Source organism: Bombina bombina, chromosome 6 (genome assembly GCF_027579735.1).
Source record: "Bombina bombina isolate aBomBom1 chromosome 6, aBomBom1.pri, whole genome shotgun sequence".
Lineage (NCBI taxonomy): Eukaryota > Metazoa > Chordata > Amphibia > Anura > Bombinatoridae > Bombina > Bombina bombina.
Genome location: NC_069504.1, coordinates 362,664,030 through 362,684,849, shown reverse-complemented (window position 1 = coordinate 362,684,849; position 20,820 = coordinate 362,664,030). Strand labels below are relative to the sequence as shown.

Here is a 20,820-nt window from a genome sequence, read left to right as displayed (position 1 = left end):
ACAGAACCAGAATTTGGCTGAGTAACATAGTAAAAATGATCATTTTAAGATCAGTGTATGCAGGAATTTTTCTTGGGGGCATAAAATACCCAAAGCAAAAAGATATTAGTGGCAACATTGGCATTAACAGAGAGTATTAATTGCAAACATGTGCTGCATATGATGTTAAAATTGTAGTTCACTGGCGTGTGTGCTAATGATTAGATATCAGGAGCAAAATTCTGGGGAGCAATGATTTAACACATAGAGCTCTTTTCCAATCAGTTTACATTTGTACATTAACAAAATGTTGTGTAGCAGACTGGATGTTTTTTTCCCTTTTGTTTTTTTTTTTAAATAGATTTAATAGATTTATTGCATATTGCCACCAATCACTCTGTCCTGAGGTAGAAGGTGTTACATATCTTTAGAAGGACTTTATCTATGTGTTTTATCCAGTTGGGAGGATTAAACACATAGGTGTCAATTTATGAAATGCCGGGTGTACATGATTCGCTATAGCGAATCATGTCTGCCCGACATTGCTAAATGCCAACAGCATATGCTGTCTGCATGTAATATTACACTAGCATTTCTTGTGAAATGCTTGTGCAATGTCGCCCGCCAGCACATTCGCTGCCAATCAGCCGCTAGCAGGGGGTGTCAATCATCCCGATCGGATCAGGGTGATTGCAGTCCACCACCTACGACCGCTGATTCTTAATTTTAATTTCCGGCAAGCCGGAAACTTCAGGCATAGAAAGCAGCATCCAAAGCTTGTTAAATCTACCTGATAGGCCTGCTTCCAAAAGCTTTAACCTTAAATACGATAGCATTGATCTTTTTTTTGTTGTTGTTTGTTTAATTGATTTCAAAGTTATTTAAATAAACAACCAAATCTATTTAAAAATGTGTACATGATATTCTCAGGTAAACAAAGGATTCTTGCTTCTAATTTGACAAGATAAAGAATATAAAAACAGAAATATTACCAGCTTTTCAAGTACAGTTTCCCAATGTTCAGTGTCCATTTTAGAACATCCACCCCTCCCCAAAAAAAAAAAACTTCCTAAGAAACTGCCTTCTTCTTCCTCCCTCTTGTAAAACTCCCTCCCCTATCCTTAACAACTCCATGCTCCCACCTATAAAGCTCCCACCTTCCTCCTGTAAAACTCCCACCTCTATCCTTAACACCTCCATGCTCCCTCCTTTAAAGCTTCCACCTTCCTCCTGTAAAACTCCCACCTCTATCCTTAACACCTCCATGCTCCCTCATTATAAGCTTCCACCTTCCTCCTGTAAAACTCCCACCTCTATCCTTAACAACTCCATGCTCCCTCCTGTAAAGCTCCCACCTTCCTCCTGTAAAACTCCCACCTCTATCCTTAACAACTCCATGCTCCCTCCTGTAAAGCTCCCACCTTCCTCCTGTAAAACTCCCACCTCTATCCTTAACACCTCCATGCTCCCTCATTATAAGCTCCCACCTTCCTCCTGTAAAACTCCCACCTCTATCCTTAACAACTCCATGCTCCCTCCTGTAAAGCTCCCACCTTCCTCCTGTAAAACTCCCACCTCTATCCTTAACAACTCCATGCTCCCTCCTTTAAAGCTCCTACCTTCCTCCTGTAAAACTCCCACCTGTATCCTTAACAACTCCATGCTCCCTCCTTATAAGCTCCCACCTTCCTCCTGTGAATCTCCCTTCCCTATCCTTAACAACTCCATGCTCCCTCCTGTAAAGCTCCCACCTTCCTCCTGTAAAACTCCCACCTCTATCCTTAACAACTCCATGCTCCCTCCTTATAAGCTCCCACCTTCCTCCTGTGAATCTCCCTCCCCTATCCTTAACAACTCCATGCTCCCTCCTTTAAAGCTCCTACCTTCCTCCTGTGAAACTCCCTCCCCTATCCTTAACAACTCCATGCTCCCTCCTTTAAAGCTCCTACCTTCCTCCTGTAAAACTCCCACCCCTATCCTTAACTCCATGCTCCCACCTATAAAGCTCCCACCTTCCTCCTGTAAAACTCCCACCCCTATCCTTAACATCAACTCCATGCTCCCACTTATAAAGCTCCCACCTTCCTCCTGCAAAACTCTCACCTCTATCCTTAACAACAACTCCATGCTCCCACCTATAAAGCTCCCACCTTCCTCCTGTGAAACTCCCTACTCTATCCTTAACAACTCCATGCTCCCACCTATAAAGCTCCCACCTTCCTCCTGTAAAACTCCCACCTCTATCCTTAACAACCCCATGCTCCCTCCTGTAAAGCTCCCACCTTCCTCCTATGAAACTCCCTCCTCTATCCTTAACAACTCCATGCACCCACCTATAAAGCTCCCACCTTCCTTCTGTAAAACTCCCTCCTCTATCCTTAACAACTCCATGTTCCTTCCTGTAAAGCTCACAACTTCCTCCTATAAAAATCCTCTGAATATCCATACTTCCTGCTCCCTCCTGTAAAACTACCTTCTATCTGCTCCATCCTCCCTGCTCCACGCTGCCTCCTCATTTTTCCACTAATTTATATGCAGCTGAATAAAAGGTCTTTTAATGCAAAGTTAAATTATTATACACATACATAAGTTATATATTAAGCATATGTATTTGAATGTTTCAATTGTATACATGAATATTGCATTTCAATGCATAAACATTCTGTTGTCGCTTTTTAATAAAATTTTATATATAAAAAAACAGAGATGGAGACAGAGAGGGAAATAAAAAAACAGAGGAGCCAAGCAGGGAGTGCAGAGTCTGTCTGTTTTGTGTTTGAGGCTACAAGAAAGATATGGTAGGGAAATGTGGAATAAAAAAATAGATAGTTCTTGAGCTGTATGTGTGTGTATATATATATATATATATATATATGTATATATATATATATATATATATATATATATGTATATATTTATATATGTATATATGTATATATATATATATATATATATATATATATATATATATATATATATATATAGGCAAAAACGTAAATTAATGCCTAGAGTTTAAGTTCTTAATTGATCGTTAAAAAAGCAAGGAAATTCCCTGCCCCTTCCTGGGTGCTTTGCATGACATCATCAATAACATCACTAATTACATCACACATGACATTGTTGATGACATAATCAATGACATCACTAGTGACATCACCTATGACACTATGACATAGTAGTGACATACCCTACAGGTCAGAGAAATTATATATATTTTTAAATCATCAATCACATCACTAGTGACATAATCTTTAAAATCATCCTACACAAATATATTTTATTTTCTATATCATCAAAGACATCACTAGTAAGATTATCTATATCATAATCAATGGCATCAGTAGTGGCATAATCTTTAAAACCATTTTTCTCCTTTTCCCTAACACAGAGCATCTTCCTAACTCTCCAAGACCTATCATACATAATCCATCCTTACCCTCTAAGGTCACAGTTAACACATTTCTGACACTTTGCCACTCCCAGGCTCTCTGTAGGTATAGAAATGGCTTATAACTGCTTTAAAGCTTTTCTGTGTAATAGGCAGGAAGTAGAGAATAATTCACTGCTGTGTAAATTTGTGAGAAACATATTCAAGGTTGATATGACCTAAATGGGTGGATGTGGGGAGTTTGAGGCAGCGGATATTCTGTGCCTAGGGCAACACAAATCCTAAATACACCCCAGCATGAATGCATCAAAAAGATGTCAGATAAATGCTGATTATGTAGTTATCAACAACTTGGAATGGGTGAGAATTTGAACCCTCCATAAAAATGTGATGTACGCTAGCACAAAAATAACATGCTTTAGTGAATTAGAGTACATTTGTTTTTTAAGGACTTGTAAATCAATACCATTTTAATTAAGATCAAAGGCAAAATGTTTAGTGCTAGATTACAAGCGGAGATGTATTTAATGCTCCCGCTCGCGCACTAACGCTGCTAGAAGTAAGCTTTTTGCATGCATCGGGTAGCGCTTGTATTACAAGTTGAAAGTAACATGTTAACCCGATGCATGCAAAAAGCCGAACTTTGACTAGTGTGATCGCACCCCTAACCTGACATAAAAATATTTCCCATTCCAATGTTCTTCACATAGAAGAATGTTATATTTATTCATATATAATACATATATATGGTATTTTGGTACAATATATATCTATACCTATATTTATGCATGATTATATATAGATATAGATATATACAGAATGATATATATATATAGGAATATCTATTTAAAAATACATAAAACATGTTCTACTATGTTGTATACACTATTTAAAAATACTAATTTTAAAATTGCACTGTCATTTAAATACCAATCACAGTGCGGAACAAATATGACTATAGTTTTGTATCTAAAAATCGGTAGAGAGAGAACAGCACTCCATGAGATAGAACAGAAGCTGGAATAACTCCCATGCATGTTCATTTTTATTGAATTCCTCAGGGTGCCAGTTCTTTTTGCACACTATGCCCCTTCACAGAGAAAAAATATCCTGAAGCATATCAGTCTGACCCTGCCCAATGACAGTTTTGCACAATATGCCCCTTCACAGTGTGCTTAGAGGAATGTGGCTGCACCTCACTGACGAGGCCCATAGGAGGCCGAAACGATCGTCTGGGGTTGTCATGTTCCTTGTTCAGAGGAGAATTGCCTGGTATTTCGGGGCTGGACTGACCTTAATTGGCAGGATCAGACTGATATACTTCAGGAAAGTTTTCTTCTGTGAAAAGCACACTGGTCTAAAAGAGGCTGCTTCCGGGTGGTAAATCGCCATAGAACAAGCCACTGAGCTGTTGTTCGTTCCTGGTAGAGCGCTTCTATCTTTGTATGCAAATAGTTTTGTATCTAGAGTGCAACTTTTACTAAATGTTTCACATTTGAAAATAGAAATTAATTTAAAAGTGTCTTAAAAGCACATGCTCTGTCTGAATCATGCAAGTTTAATTTTGACTTTCATATCCCTTTAAATATAGGGAAAAAAGATAATTTCATACTTATTCGTTGCAATTCCTTACTAGTGCTTACGGTGCCTGCTTACACCAATAAGGCATTTGTAGCAAGTCCATTTGGTCTGTAGGCAAATATATTTTATCAAATTATTTACGTTATAGCAAATGGGATGAATCTGAATATGATATTGAAACATCCCAATGAGGGGCAAAACTAGACCTCATTGGGCCTCAGGGCAAAGGCTGTGGTAAGGACCTCCATTTTAACAATGCCTTTTGTTGTTGTTAACAGTCAGCAGAAGCTGAGCCAACAGCCACATAGGAACAAGAAGAGACGCCTCTTTGTGACTGAGTGATCCTTCCACCTTGGTTAGTACCCACCAGAGGATGTACAGATATGGGCCTCTATGTATGAAGCCGTCTACTTAGCTGCATTCGCCGGCCCAATACGCTCGCCTAAGCTCACCTACCATCGCCGCCGCGAACCTGAATACGTTCGCCAAAGTTATCAAAAAAATCTGTCAAGAAGCCGCACACCAAGTACGGAGCAATAAGCAGCGGACTGTTGTTAACTAACAGTCATCGATCTCGTTGCTCATCGGCTTCTTCGCAGCTTTTTTGATAGCCTGTCACTAAGCACCCGCACTAAACTACACTGTTTCACCCCCTAAACCGCCGCTCCCGGAGCCCCCCGCACCTAAATAAAGTTATTACCCCCTAAACCGCCGCTCCTGGACCCCGCCGCAACTATAATAAATATATTAACCCCTAAACTGCCGCTCCTGGACCCCGCCGCCACCTACATTATACCTATTAACCCCTATCCTGCCCCCACTACACCGCCGCCACCTATATTCAACTTATTAACCCCTATCCTGCGGATCCCGGACCCCGCCGCAACTAAATAAATTGTTTAACCCCTAAACCACCACACCCGGAGCCCACCGCCACCTATATTAAACTTATTAACCCCTATCCTGCCCCCCACTACACCGCCGCAATCTACATTAAACTCATTAACCCCTAAACCACCGCTCCCGGACCCCGCCGCAACTAAATTAAATGTTTAACCCCTAAACCACCGCTCCCGGACCCCGCCGCCACCTATATTAAACTTATTAACCCCTAAACCTAACACTAACACCCCCCCTAACTTTAATATTATATTAATAAATCTAAATCAAACTTACTCGTATTAACTAAATTATTCCTATTTAAAACTAAATACTTACCTATAAAATAAACCCTAAGATAGCTACAATATAACTAATAATTACATTGTAGCTATTTTAGGATTTATTTTTATTTTACAGGCAACTTTGTATTTATTTTAACTAGATACAATAGCTATTAAATAGTTAATAACTATTTAATAGCTACCTAGTTAAAATAATTACAAAATTACCTGTAAAATAAACCCTAACCTAAGTTACATTAAACCTAACACTACACTATCATTAAATAAATTACCTACAATTACCTAAAATTAAATAAAATAAACTAAACTAAATTATACTACAAAAAAAAACAAACACTAAATTACAGAAAATAAAAAAGAATTACAAGAAGTTTAAACTAATTACACCTAATCTAAACCCCCTAATAAAATAATAAAGCCCCCCCAAAATAAAAAAAATGCCCTACCCTATTCTAAATTACCAAGTAATCAGCTCTTTTACCAGCCCTTAAAAGGGCTTTTTGCGGGGCATTGCCCCAAAGTAATCAGCTCTTTTACCTGAAAAATAAAATACAACCTCCCCCCAACATTAAAACCCACCACCCACATACCCCTACTCTAACCCACCCAATCCCCCCTTAAAAAAACCTAACACTAACCCCCTGAAGATCTCCCTACCTTGAGCCGTCTTCACCCAGCCGAGCCGAATTCTTCATCCAATCCGGGCGATGTGGTCCTCCATCCGGTTGAAGTCTTCATCCAAGCGGCAAAGAAGAGGTCCTCCATCCGGGCGATATCTTCCTCCAAGCGGCATCTTCTATCTTCTTTCTTCCGGCTCCATCTTCAAACCGCCGACGTGGAACATCCACCTTCCCGACGGACTAACGACGAATGACGGTTCCTTTAAGGGACGTCATCCAAGATGGTGTCCCTCGATTTCCGATTGGCTGATAGGATTCTATCAGCCAATCGGAATTAAGGTAGGAAAAATCTGATTGGCTGATTCAATCAGCCAATCAGATTGAAGTTCAATTGAGCTCGCATGCTATTGGCTGATCTATTGAGATCAGATTTTTCCTACCTTAATTCCGATTGGCTGATAGAATCCTATCAGCCAATCGGAATTCGAGGGACACCATCTTGGATTACGTCCCTTAAAGGAACCGTCATTCGTCGTTAGTCCGTCGGGGAAGGTGGATGTTCCGCGTCGGCGGTCTGAAGATGGAGCCGGAAGATAGAAGATGCCGCTTGGAGGAAGACATCGCCCGGATGGAGGACCTCTTCTTTGCCGCTTGGATGAAGACTTCTACCGGATGGAGGACCACATCGCCCGGATTGGATGAAGAATTCGGCTCGGCTGGGTGAAGACGGCTCAAGGTAGGGAGATCTTCAGGGGGTTAGTGTTAGGTTTTTTTAAGGGGAGATTGGGTGGGTTAGAGTAGGGGTATGTGGGTGGTGGGTTTTAATGTTGGGGGGGAGGTTGTATTTTATTTTTCAGGTAAAAGAGCTGATTACTTTGGGGCAATGCCCCGCAAAAAGCCCTTTTAAGGGCTGTAAAAGAGCTGGTTACTTGGTAATTTAGAATAGGGTAGGGCATTTTTTTATTTTGGGGGGCTTTATTATTTTATTAGGGGGCTTAGATTAGGTGTAATTAGTTTAAACTTCTTGTAATTCTTTTTTATTTTCTGTAATTTAGTGTTTGGGTTTTTTGTACTATAGTTTAGTTTATTTTATTTAATTTTAGGTAATTGTAGGTAATTTATTTAATTTATTTAATGATAGTGTAGTGTTAGGTTTAATTGTAACTTAGGTTAAGATTTATTTTACAGGTAATTTTGTAATTATTTTAACTAGGTAGCTATTAAATAGTTATTAACTATTTAATAGTTATTGTATCTAGTTAAAATAAATACAAAGTTGCCTGTAAAATTAAAATAAATCCTAAAATAGCTACAATGTAATTATTAGTTATATTGTAGCTATCTTAGGGTTTATTTTATAGGTAAGTATTTAGTTTTAAATAGGAATAATTTAGTTAATACGAGTAAGTGTGATTTAGATTTATTAATATAATATTAAAGTTAGGGGGGTGTTAGTGTTAGACTTAGGTTTAGGGGTTAATAAGTTTAATATAGGTGGCGGTGGGCTCCGGGTGCGGCAGTTTAGGGGTTAAAACATTTATTTAGTTACGGCGGGGTCCGGAATCCGCAGGATAGGGGTTAATAAGTTTATGTAGGTTGCGGCGGTATAGGGGGCGGCAGATTAGGGGTTAATATGTATAATGTAGGTGGTGGCGGGGTCCGGGAGCGGCGGTTTAGGGGGTAATAAATTTATTTAGTTGCGGCGGTGTAGGGGGGGACAGATTAGGGGTGTTTAGACTCGGGGTACATGTTAGGGTGTTAGGTGCAGACGTTTCCCATAGGAATCAATGGGATATCGGGCTGCAGCGAACATGAACTTTCGCTATGGTCAGACTCCCATTGATTCCTATGGGATCCGCCGCCTCCAGGGTGGCGGATTGAAAACCAGGTACGCTGGCCTGGAATAGTGGCGAGCGTACCTGGTTGTAGTAAAAGTACCAAAAGTAGTCAGATTGTGCTGAACTTGCGTTCGGAACATCTGTAGTGACATAAGAATCGATCTGTGTCGGACTGAGTCCGGCGGATCGAAGCTTACGTCACTATATTCTACTTTTGCCGGGCAGTAGGGGTTGATAACTATGGCTAATCAGCCTCGCCACAAATACGCTGCGGAATTCCAGCGTATTTGCGGTTGACGGCTTGATAACTAGAGGCTATGGTGTCAGGTTTTTCTGAATAGCAACACTCTGGTGGTCATCTTGGAAACCTTACAGCCATATATGTAAAGGTAAATCAAAACACTTTTCTTACACTGTGAGCCCTGTTTTTAAGTTAGGGGATGCACACAGAGGGGAGAGACAGGAAGTAGGTGAAACCTGGGACCTACTAGGCCCCCTGTAGCAACATCACTACTAATGTAAAGCCAGATGGGCTTCCTAGAGGTGCTGGTCCAGTCTCAATTGAGACCTCTAGACCCCTGCAGTTAAGCCCCTGACCACAATGACACATATCATAATGTGCAAGAGGGGTTAGGTAAGGGAACCAAAAGGTTTAGGGTTTATTTAGCACTCATCCCTAAAATTGTGGAATTTAAAAAATTGAATTTTTAATAGTAACCATTTAAAAAAAACCAAGGAGAATCCTTGATAATGTACCCTCGCTAAAACTGTGCACCTAGCCCCCCTGTTTCCTGGCCGATAGCAGCTCCCTCGGCTTCAGGTGTCAGGGACTAGGGACAGTGTTAAAACCAAATGTAGATGCACAACAAAGTGCTTTCCGTGAGCACAAACGCGTTTCGGCTGTATTAATCAGCCTTTCTCAATGTGAACAAGTAAGCCGAGGCCCGGGTGCCACCCCTTTATGTAGTGCTGGTAAGGAAGTTCATAACCAATCCCTATCTCACATTGACGTCCGCCCATTCAGTGACCAATCCAGAGCGGTGTGTGGTAGGCGCGATTGTCATTTGCGGTGTAATTGGATCCAACATTTTTTGACGTACCAATCATTAAGTCTGCAGTGTTACAATGGGGACCGGCTGGTCTATCAGATAACAATCCTTTGTAAATATCGTCATTGGATGTAAACAATGGCATAAGTCCCTTTATGCAACTAGTTACTGCTCAATCTATAGGTTGTTATATCATTATTCATATGTATGACTAATATACACATATCCATAGGCGTTATTTGCCGGCTTAGGTGCTGCATGGCTACTTATTTGCTGGCTTAGGTGCTGCGTGGCTACATCAGAATCAAACTAATGTGGCAATCCATGTGTTATGTCAGTATATCCTGTCTCTATCAAGGATCGATATATATATACATGATCGTTATCCAGCGGCTTAGGTGCTGCATGATTAGATCCAGTCCATGTTATGGAACCTGTGTGGCAATACCTATGTTAGTTGTTATGTGTTATCCTTCTATAGATATTTGTTTATTCCTTAGCGTATGGTCAATAAGAGCATATTCTCCCTATGTTAATTTAATACAGTATCCTTTCTATTCAGTACGCTGTATAATCCCTTAAGGTTCCCCCTTAATTTTGTACTGTGTGAGCGTTCATAGTGGAGATTATTATGATCCTATTTCTCAGACATATTTCTACCTCTCATTGTACACCTTAGTATATTCCGAATTACTTGAGCATATACAGATTTATAATAAAACATAAGTTTTGGTTCATTATCATTTTAGGGCCCAATATACTAATTTCGGAGTACGGAGTTTTACTAGGTTGTACCTATGTTTCATTTTCTAAAACTCACTATACATATTCTCCTATTCAGGTACTGCTCATTTAATTGCATTAGTATGAAAATACATATACAATATAAAAGAAGCTCATATGTGTAGTAAATGGTATGAATCATATTTTTGAGGGTAGTGACGTTAATCTGAGTCATTGGCAGTTGGATTCCAATTTGGAACATTATAAGGGAAATGGTAATGTGAACTTCTCAAAAATATATAGCACTACGGGCGGCACTTTAAAAATGTGTTGTCCGTTGTTATTAATTTAAAGACAATTATTGATGAATATCTTAGTATAGTATAAATTTACAGTATCATCAGATATACTTGTCTATTACATTAACTTCTGAATACATGCAACATTAGAAGTTGCTAGACAACACATGAAGATGAATTTTAAAATTAGAGACCACCTATTTCTGATTTTTCTACCAGTCTCACAGGAATACCCAGTAATTGTTTGCTTCGTTCATCCCATGTGGCATAACAGAGTTTAATTTAAATATCCAACCTGTTTCTTTTTGTAACAGAGCATTTTCGGTGTTGCCACCTCTGATGCCAGGTTTCACCCTTTCAATGCCCCAGCATTTAAAGGATGTTGTTTTGCCTGCATGATGTGACAGAAAATGTCTAGCTACACTAGTTAGTTTTTTGCCATCTTTTTGGTCCTTATGGGCATTGCGTATATTACATAAATGTTCTGTTATTCTTGTGCTCAATTTGCGTGTCGTCATCCCTGTGTAAATTAAGTTACACGAGCATGAAAGGCAGTAGATGACATTATCACTCTGGCAGTTAATATGTGTTTTTATTTTCCATTTTTTTGAAAATCTGTCAGTTATAAATTCCTTTTTACTCATAAATTGGCATGTTTTGCAATGACCACATGGTGTTGAGCCCTGATAGATTGGTTTTTTATTCCTGTTTCTATCAAAGTGACTTAGTGATAAGCTGTCCTTGATATTTCTGGCACGTCTGAAGGTGAAAGAAGGCTTTTCAGGTAGTAATCCCTTTAATCTTTCATCACTTCGCAAGACGTGCCAGTGTTTTTTCACTATTGAGCTTACAAGTTCACTTTGATTATTATATGTAGAAATGAATCTTAGGTTATTTGTCTCTTGTACACATTTTTTGTTTTTGGGTATAAGAAGATCAGACCTATTTATGTTTAAGGCTTTCTGGTAAGCCCTGGCTAGCAATTTTTTGGAGTAACCCCTTTGAAGGAGTCTGTCACGTAATTCTCGTGCTGCCTTTTTAAAAGAATCTATATCTGTACAGTTTCTTCTAGTTCTCAAATATTCACCGTATGGGAGGCTGTTAATTGTGGAAGGATGATGATTACTCTGTGCATGTAGGATATTGTTAGTTGCAGTGGTTTTCCTAAATGTTTCAGTGACCAATCCATTATTGCTTTTGGAAATTATCAGATCTAAAAATTCAACTTTACTGAAGCTTGTATTGTATGTTAGATATAATCCAAATGGATTGGTGTTAAGTAATTTGATAAATTCTTCCCAGACTTCTAACGGGCCTTCCCACACCAGTAAGATGTCATCTATATACCTGGACCAGTGGGAGATGAATTTGGTGTATTGGTTCATATGATTATTGAACACTATCATCTCTTCCCACCAGCCCAGGTATAGATTGGCATATGTGGGCGCACAAGATGTGCCCATTGCGGTGCCACAAATCTGTAAGAAAAATTTATCATCAAAAACGAAGTAATTATGTGTGAGTACAAATCTTAATGTATTGATGATAAATTCTTTTGTCTGAAGATCCATATCAGTGTCCTTCTCTAAGAAATGAGCTACAGCTTTAATTCCCCACTCTGTTTTAATGCTCGTATAGAGGGATTCTACATCGCATGTAATTAGAATAGACTTATCTGTTATGGCAATATTTTGCAACTTATTTAGGATGTGCATTGTGTCCCTAGTATGTGATGGTAGGGCTTCCACAATTTTCCTTAGTCTGGCGTCAACATATCTGCTGGCTCTTTCTGTGAGTGATCCCATCCCTGACACTATTGGTCTCCCGGGCGGACAGGAGATATTTTTATGGATCTTAGGCAATAAGTACATAGTGGCTACTTTCGGATTAGTAACTGTTAGATATTTATATTCCTTTTGGTCAATGATCTTATCTTTGAATGCTGTATCAATAAGTTTTTTGTATAACTCTAGAAAATTCTCTGTGGGATTCCCTAATAGTTTCTTGTAATTGGAGTGATTAGACAGTTGTTTCATGGCTTCAGAGATATACATAGTGTTTGGCCATATCACTATATTCCCCCCCTTGTCACTATTTTTTATTTGGACATCAGTCCATTGTGTCATTTCATTCATAGCATTACTTTCTGCTTTGGTCATATTTTTCAGGTACCTTTTATCCTCATTAAGGGATATTATATCTTGACAGACCAAATTTAAGAAAGTAGTTGCTTGAGGAGATATAGTGCTTGGGGGGACAAATTGTGATTTTGATTTTAAAATATCACGCCAATCATCTTTACTGGATAACATTTCATTAGTGGTTAAATCGTTATCTTCAAGTAAAGATATAAGATCATTGAGGGCTCTTCTGTCTGTGGTATCAATATTAGACAGATTTTCTGATTCTGTATTATTAGAGAAATATTTCTTGAGTAACACCTTCCTTACAAACAAATGTGTATCTTTTATTGCCTCGAACTTATCAATATGGTTAGAGGGTACAAATGATAAACCTTTCTTTAGCGCTGATATGTGAACTGGGGTTAATATTTTATCAGAAAGATTGATGATGTTGAGGTTATCCTCTCTCTTATTATCATCTATTTCTTTTTGTGTTGTTGACTCTTGTGATGTTGTGGTTTCTGATTGAACCGGACATGTCGTCTGGTTTGGGGATATTTTGCCTCGCCCTCTGCGGATTTTCCGCCTAAAGGGATGTTTTTTATGTTTATGTGTGGTTTGGTTTTGGTTTTATTTGTTGTACTGTTAGTGAGTATTGGTCTGGTGGCTATTTCATTATCTGATGTTTCTGCATCACCCGATTCATATTCTATATCTGTTGCCTCTGAGTCAGAGATTGAATTTACACTTTTTTTCCAGGAGTATACTTTCCCCTGGGAATAGTCGTTTAAGTCTCTGTCAATCTTTTTTTCTTTTTTGTCAGACACAAATTTTGCAAACCTTTCCACATCAGTTTTAATTTTGTTATATGATTTTTGAAAATCATCCCTGGTTTCATACGTTTTGAGGCTGTCACTTAATTTATTGATCTCAAGTGTTACAGAGTTTAATTTATCTGTTTCATGTTCTATAAGATAGCTAATCAATTTAAGTGAACAGTCAGTTAGGGCTTGTTCCCACTTTGTCATCAGTTCTGGTTTGAGATTATAAAAAGAAGGGAACATTTTTAAGCGTAGGCCCCTGGGTATGATGTTGTTTTTTTGATAAAAATCATACATGCCCAGATTCCACTGTCCTCTAATCTGTTTTTTCCTAATCTTTTTGAGATCTTTTAATGCTTGTGACCACTCTCCCACAACTTCCCCTTCCACAGAGTTTTTATCTGACCTTAAAAATAAAAACTCTGTGGAAGGGGAAGTTATGGGAGAGTGGTCACAAGCATTAAAAGATCTCAAAAAGATTAGGAAAAAACAGATTAGAGGACAGTGGAATCTGGGCATGTATGATTTTTATCAAAAAAACAACATCATACCCAGGGGCCTACGCTTAAAAATGTTCCCTTCTTTTTATAATCTCAAACCAGAACTGATGACAAAGTGGGAACAAGCCCTAACTGACTGTTCACTTAAATTGATTAGCTATCTTATAGAACATGAAACAGATAAATTAAACTCTGTAACACTTGAGATCAATAAATTAAGTGACAGCCTCAAAACGTATGAAACCAGGGATGATTTTCAAAAATCATATAACAAAATTAAAACTGATGTGGAAAGGTTTGCAAAATTTGTGTCTGACAAAAAAGAAAAAAAGATTGACAGAGACTTAAACGACTATTCCCAGGGGAAAGTATACTCCTGGAAAAAAAGTGTAAATTCAATCTCTGACTCAGAGGCAACAGATATAGAATATGAATCGGGTGATGCAGAAACATCAGATAATGAAATAGCCACCAGACCAATACTCACTAACAGTACAACAAATAAAACCAAAACCAAACCACACATAAACATAAAAAACATCCCTTTAGGCGGAAAATCCGCAGAGGGCGAGGCAAAATATCCCCAAACCAGACGACATGTCCGGTTCAATCAGAAACCACAACATCACAAGAGTCAACAACACAAAAAGAAATAGATGATAATAAGAGAGAGGATAACCTCAACATCATCAATCTTTCTGATAAAATATTAACCCCAGTTCACATATCAGCGCTAAAGAAAGGTTTATCATTTGTACCCTCTAACCATATTGATAAGTTCGAGGCAATAAAAGATACACATTTGTTTGTAAGGAAGGTGTTACTCAAGAAATATTTCTCTAATAATACAGAATCAGAAAATCTGTCTAATATTGATACCACAGACAGAAGAGCCCTCAATGATCTTATATCTTTACTTGAAGATAACGATTTAACCACTAATGAAATGTTATCCAGTAAAGATGATTGGCGTGATATTTTAAAATCAAAATCACAATTTGTCCCCCCAAGCACTATATCTCCTCAAGCAACTACTTTCTTAAATTTGGTCTGTCAAGATATAATATCCCTTAATGAGGATAAAAGGTACCTGAAAAATATGACCAAAGCAGAAAGTAATGCTATGAATGAAATGACACAATGGACTGATGTCCAAATAAAAAATAGTGACAAGGGGGGGAATATAGTGATATGGCCAAACACTATGTATATCTCTGAAGCCATGAAACAACTGTCTAATCACTCCAATTACAAGAAACTATTAGGGAATCCCACAGAGAATTTTCTAGAGTTATACAAAAAACTTATTGATACAGCATTCAAAGATAAGATCATTGACCAAAAGGAATATAAATATCTAACAGTTACTAATCCGAAAGTAGCCACTATGTACTTATTGCCTAAGATCCATAAAAATATCTCCTGTCCGCCCGGGAGACCAATAGTGTCAGGGATGGGATCACTCACAGAAAGAGCCAGCAGATATGTTGACGCCAGACTAAGGAAAATTGTGGAAGCCCTACCATCACATACTAGGGACACAATGCACATCCTAAATAAGTTGCAAAATATTGCCATAACAGATAAGTCTATTCTAATTACATGCGATGTAGAATCCCTCTATACGAGCATTAAAACAGAGTGGGGAATTAAAGCTGTAGCTCATTTCTTAGAGAAGGACACTGATATGGATCTTCAGACAAAAGAATTTATCATCAATACATTAAGATTTGTACTCACACATAATTACTTCGTTTTTGATGATAAATTTTTCTTACAGATTTGTGGCACCGCAATGGGCACATCTTGTGCGCCCACATATGCCAATCTATACCTGGGCTGGTGGGAAGAGATGATAGTGTTCAATAATCATATGAACCAATACACCAAATTCATCTCCCACTGGTCCAGGTATATAGATGACATCTTACTGGTGTGGGAAGGCCCGTTAGAAGTCTGGGAAGAATTTATCAAATTACTTAACACCAATCCATTTGGATTATATCTAACATACAATACAAGCTTCAGTAAAGTTGAATTTTTAGATCTGATAATTTCCAAAAGCAATAATGGATTGGTCACTGAAACATTTAGGAAAACCACTGCAACTAACAATATCCTACATGCACAGAGTAATCATCATCCTTCCACAATTAACAGCCTCCCATACGGTGAATATTTGAGAACTAGAAGAAACTGTACAGATATAGATTCTTTTAAAAAGGCAGCACGAGAATTACGTGACAGACTCCTTCAAAGGGGTTACTCCAAAAAATTGCTAGCCAGGGCTTACCAGAAAGCCTTAAACATAAATAGGTCTGATCTTCTTATACCCAAAAACAAAAAATGTGTACAAGAGACAAATAACCTAAGATTCATTTCTACATATAATAATCAAAGTGAACTTGTAAGCTCAATAGTGAAAAAACACTGGCACGTCTTGCGAAGTGATGAAAGATTAAAGGGATTACTACCTGAAAAGCCTTCTTTCACCTTCAGACGTGCCAGAAATATCAAGGACAGCTTATCACTAAGTCACTTTGATAGAAACAGGAATAAAAAACCAATCTATCAGGGCTCAACACCATGTGGTCATTGCAAAACATGCCAATTTATGAGTAAAAAGGAATTTATAACTGACAGATTTTCAAAAAAATGGAAAATAAAAACACATATTAACTGCCAGAGTGATAATGTCATCTACTGCCTTTCATGCTCGTGTAACTTAATTTACACAGGGATGACGACACGCAAATTGAGCACAAGAATAACAGAACATTTATGTAATATACGCAATGCCCATAAGGACCAAAAAGATGGCAAAAAACTAACTAGTGTAGCTAGACATTTTCTGTCACATCATGCAGGCAAAACAACATCCTTTAAATGCTGGGGCATTGAAAGGGTGAAACCTGGCATCAGAGGTGGCAACACCGAAAATGCTCTGTTACAAAAAGAAACAGGTTGGATATTTAAATTAAACTCTGTTATGCCACATGGGATGAACGAAGCAAACAATTACTGGGTATTCCTGTGAGACTGGTAGAAAAATCAGAAATAGGTGGTCTCTAATTTTAAAATTCATCTTCATGTGTTGTCTAGCAACTTCTAATGTTGCATGTATTCAGAAGTTAATGTAATAGACAAGTATATCTGATGATACTGTAAATTTATACTATACTAAGATATTCATCAATAATTGTCTTTAAATTAATAACAACGGACAACACATTTTTAAAGTGCCGCCCGTAGTGCTATATATTTTTGAGAAGTTCACATTACCATTTCCCTTATAATGTTCCAAATTGGAATCCAACTGCCAATGACTCAGATTAACGTCACTACCCTCAAAAATATGATTCATACCATTTACTACACATATGAGCTTCTTTTATATTGTATATGTATTTTCATACTAATGCAATTAAATGAGCAGTACCTGAATAGGAGAATATGTATAGTGAGTTTTAGAAAATGAAACATAGGTACAACCTAGTAAAACTCCGTACTCCGAAATTAGTATATTGGGCCCTAAAATGATAATGAACCAAAACTTATGTTTTATTATAAATCTGTATATGCTCAAGTAATTCGGAATATACTAAGGTGTACAATGAGAGGTAGAAATATGTCTGAGAAATAGGATCATAATAATCTCCACTATGAACGCTCACACAGTACAAAATTAAGGGGGAACCTTAAGGGATTATACAGCGTACTGAATAGAAAGGATACTGTATTAAATTAACATAGGGAGAATATGCTCTTATTGACCATACGCTAAGGAATAAACAAATATCTATAGAAGGATAACACATAACAACTAACATAGGTATTGCCACACAGGTTCCATAACATGGACTGGATCTAATCATGCAGCACCTAAGCCGCTGGATAACGATCATGTATATATATATATCGATCCTTGATAGAGACAGGATATACTGACATAACACATGGATTGCCACATTAGTTTGATTCTGATGTAGCCACGCAGCACCTAAGCCAGCAAATAAGTAGCCATGCAGCACCTAAGCCGGCAAATAACGCCTATGGATATGTGTATATTAGTCATACATATGAATAATGATATAACAACCTATAGATTGAGCAGTAACTAGTTGCATAAAGGGACTTATGCCATTGTTTACATCCAATGACGATATTTACAAAGGATTGTTATCTGATAGACCAGCCGGTCCCCATTGTAACACTGCAGACTTAATGATTGGTACGTCAAAAAATGTTGGATCCAATTACACCGCAAATGACAATCGCGCCTACCACACACCGCTCTGGATTGGTCACTGAATGGGCGGACGTCAATGTGAGATAGGGATTGGTTATGAACTTCCTTACCAGCACTACATAAAGGGGTGGCACCCGGGCCTCGGCTTACTTGTTCACATTGAGAAAGGCTGATTAATACAGCCGAAACGCGTTTGTGCTCACGGAAAGCACTTTGTTGTGCATCTACATTTGGTTTTAACACTGTCCCTAGTCCCTGACACCTGAAGCCGAGGGAGCTGCTATCGGCCAGGAAACAGGGGGGCTAGGTGCACAGTTTTAGCGAGGGTACATTATCAAGGATTCTCCTTGGTTTTTTTTAAATGGTTACTATTAAAAATTCAATTTTTTAAATTCCACAATTTTAGGGATGAGTGCTAAATAAACCCTAAACCTTTTGGTTCCCTTACCTAACCCCTCTTGCATATATATATTTAGGGTCAGCACCGGATAATTTATCTACCTATCCCTAAACCCACTATTCCTAGTGCCAGTTTCAAAATTTGTAAATACATATCATAATGTCCCAATTAAAAAGTTGCAGCGTTACAAATATTGTTACTTAAATATTGCAAAGAAAAATTTAGCTGTTTAGAATCAGGATTGCTCATAGCAAGACCTTGCTATATATTAAAAGCTTACCCTAAAACCTTCATGATTTTGACGCAACAATTCAATAGCAGAGTCCCAGTTGTCCTACATTACACCATTTATAAATTAGGAGCTCTCACAGCTGTCCCTCCTTCTTCATTGCATAAAAAGATGCAGGGTGGTTCTACTCTATGAAATCATTGTATATATGCTGTGAAATTACTGATACCCTGCGCATGTGCATAAGATGAATGCTCCAATTTGTCACATACAACTATAAGCAGCTATTATCCAACAAAATATCTGCTTGTTATTTGTGCTGTATTTTATTTTTTCATAGCAAACCTTTACTCATAATAATTTGCTGGGTAAAACCAGGTTTTCTTTAAAGCTTACCTCATAATCCAAAGGAAAAGCAAGCTGCAGCTCACCCGTGTTGGGATTTACTTTAAAGTGAAAAGCGTCATCCCCCTCTATACCATAGGTGAGTGTGTCATTTTCCGGATCATTAGCTGTAATGTAGAGTATTTCTTTCCCTTATGTGGAAAAAAAAACACAAAAACAAAATACAAAGAAAAGTGAACGGATGTTACAAATAAAATGCAGTAGCTCCAAAATCTTGGTTGAATAAACAGTCTACCATCACTGGCTGCTCTATGAGGAGGCTGGAGTTGTTAAGCTTCCCCATTAAATATTGTAGCACTCCCAATTCTCAAATGTGTCAGTAGTCATGCATTGCAAGTTCATATGTCCTTTGTCTCTTCCCAGTACAAGTAAACAGATCAACTGGAGATTTACATAAGAAATAAAAGATGGTGACCATCATCGCCCTGCTTGACTATTGATGTGCTTTTTGGTTAGTACCCCAATTGTTAAGATCTAGAATCTGTCTACCATGAGTTTTCAATTTCCTTTGCACAAATAAAATTCTGCATAAAAGGGCTATAAATTGCCCTCTATGGCTTTTGATTTGGTTATTTCAAATATTTGAGTGCAAAATGATTTTGAGAGAATTGAGTGATGTAACATTAAAGGGACATAAAAACATAATTTATGCTTACCTGATAAATTTATTTCTCTTGTGGTGTATCCAGTCCATGGATCATCCATTACTTGTGGGATATTCTCCTTCCCAACAGGAAGTTGCAAGAGGATCACCCACAGCAGAGCTGCTATATAGCTCCTCCCCTAACTGCCATATCCAGTCATTCGACCGAAAACAAGCAGAGAAAGGAGAAACCATAGGGTGCAGTGGTGACTGTAGTTTCAAATTAAAAAATACCTGCCTTAAAATGACAGGGCAGGCCGTGGACTGGATACACCACAAGAGAAATAAATTTATCAGGTAAGCATAAATTATGTTTTCTCTTGTAAGGTGTATCCAGTCCACGGATCATCCATTACTTGTGGGATACAAATACCAAAGCTAAAGTACACGGATGAAGGGAGGGACAAGGCAGGTACCACTGCCTGTAAACCCTTTCTCCCAAAAATAGCCTCCGAAGAAGCAAAAGTATCAAATTTGTAGAATTTTGAAAAAGTATGAAGCGAAGACCAAGTCGCGGCCTTGCTAATTTGTTCAACAGAAGCCTCATTTTTAAAGGCCCATGTGGAAGCCACAGCTCTAATAGAATGAGCTGTAATCCTTTCTGGAGGCTGCTGGCCAGCAGTCTCATAGGCTAAGCGGATTACAGGGAGTGCAGAATTATTAGGCAAGTTGTATTTTTGAGGATTAATTTTATTATTGAACAACAACCATGTTCTCAATGAACCCAAAAAACTCATTAATATCAAAGCTGAATAGTTTTGGAAGTAGTTTTTAGTTTGTTTTTAGTTA

The 20,820-nt window shown here is 38.1% G+C and overlaps 1 protein-coding gene across 1 annotated transcript in view; it reads right to left on the bottom strand.

Moving 5' to 3' along the window:
• CDHR2 (cadherin related family member 2) overlaps nucleotides 1-20,820 on the bottom strand; it is a 254,823-nt gene that overhangs the window by 172,054 nt on the left and 61,949 nt on the right. Inside the window, exon 4 of the mRNA XM_053719262.1 lies at nucleotides 19,380-19,519. Within this exon, the coding sequence (XP_053575237.1) occupies nucleotides 19,380-19,519 (140 nt within the window). The remainder of the gene's footprint in view (nucleotides 1-19,379; nucleotides 19,520-20,820) is intronic.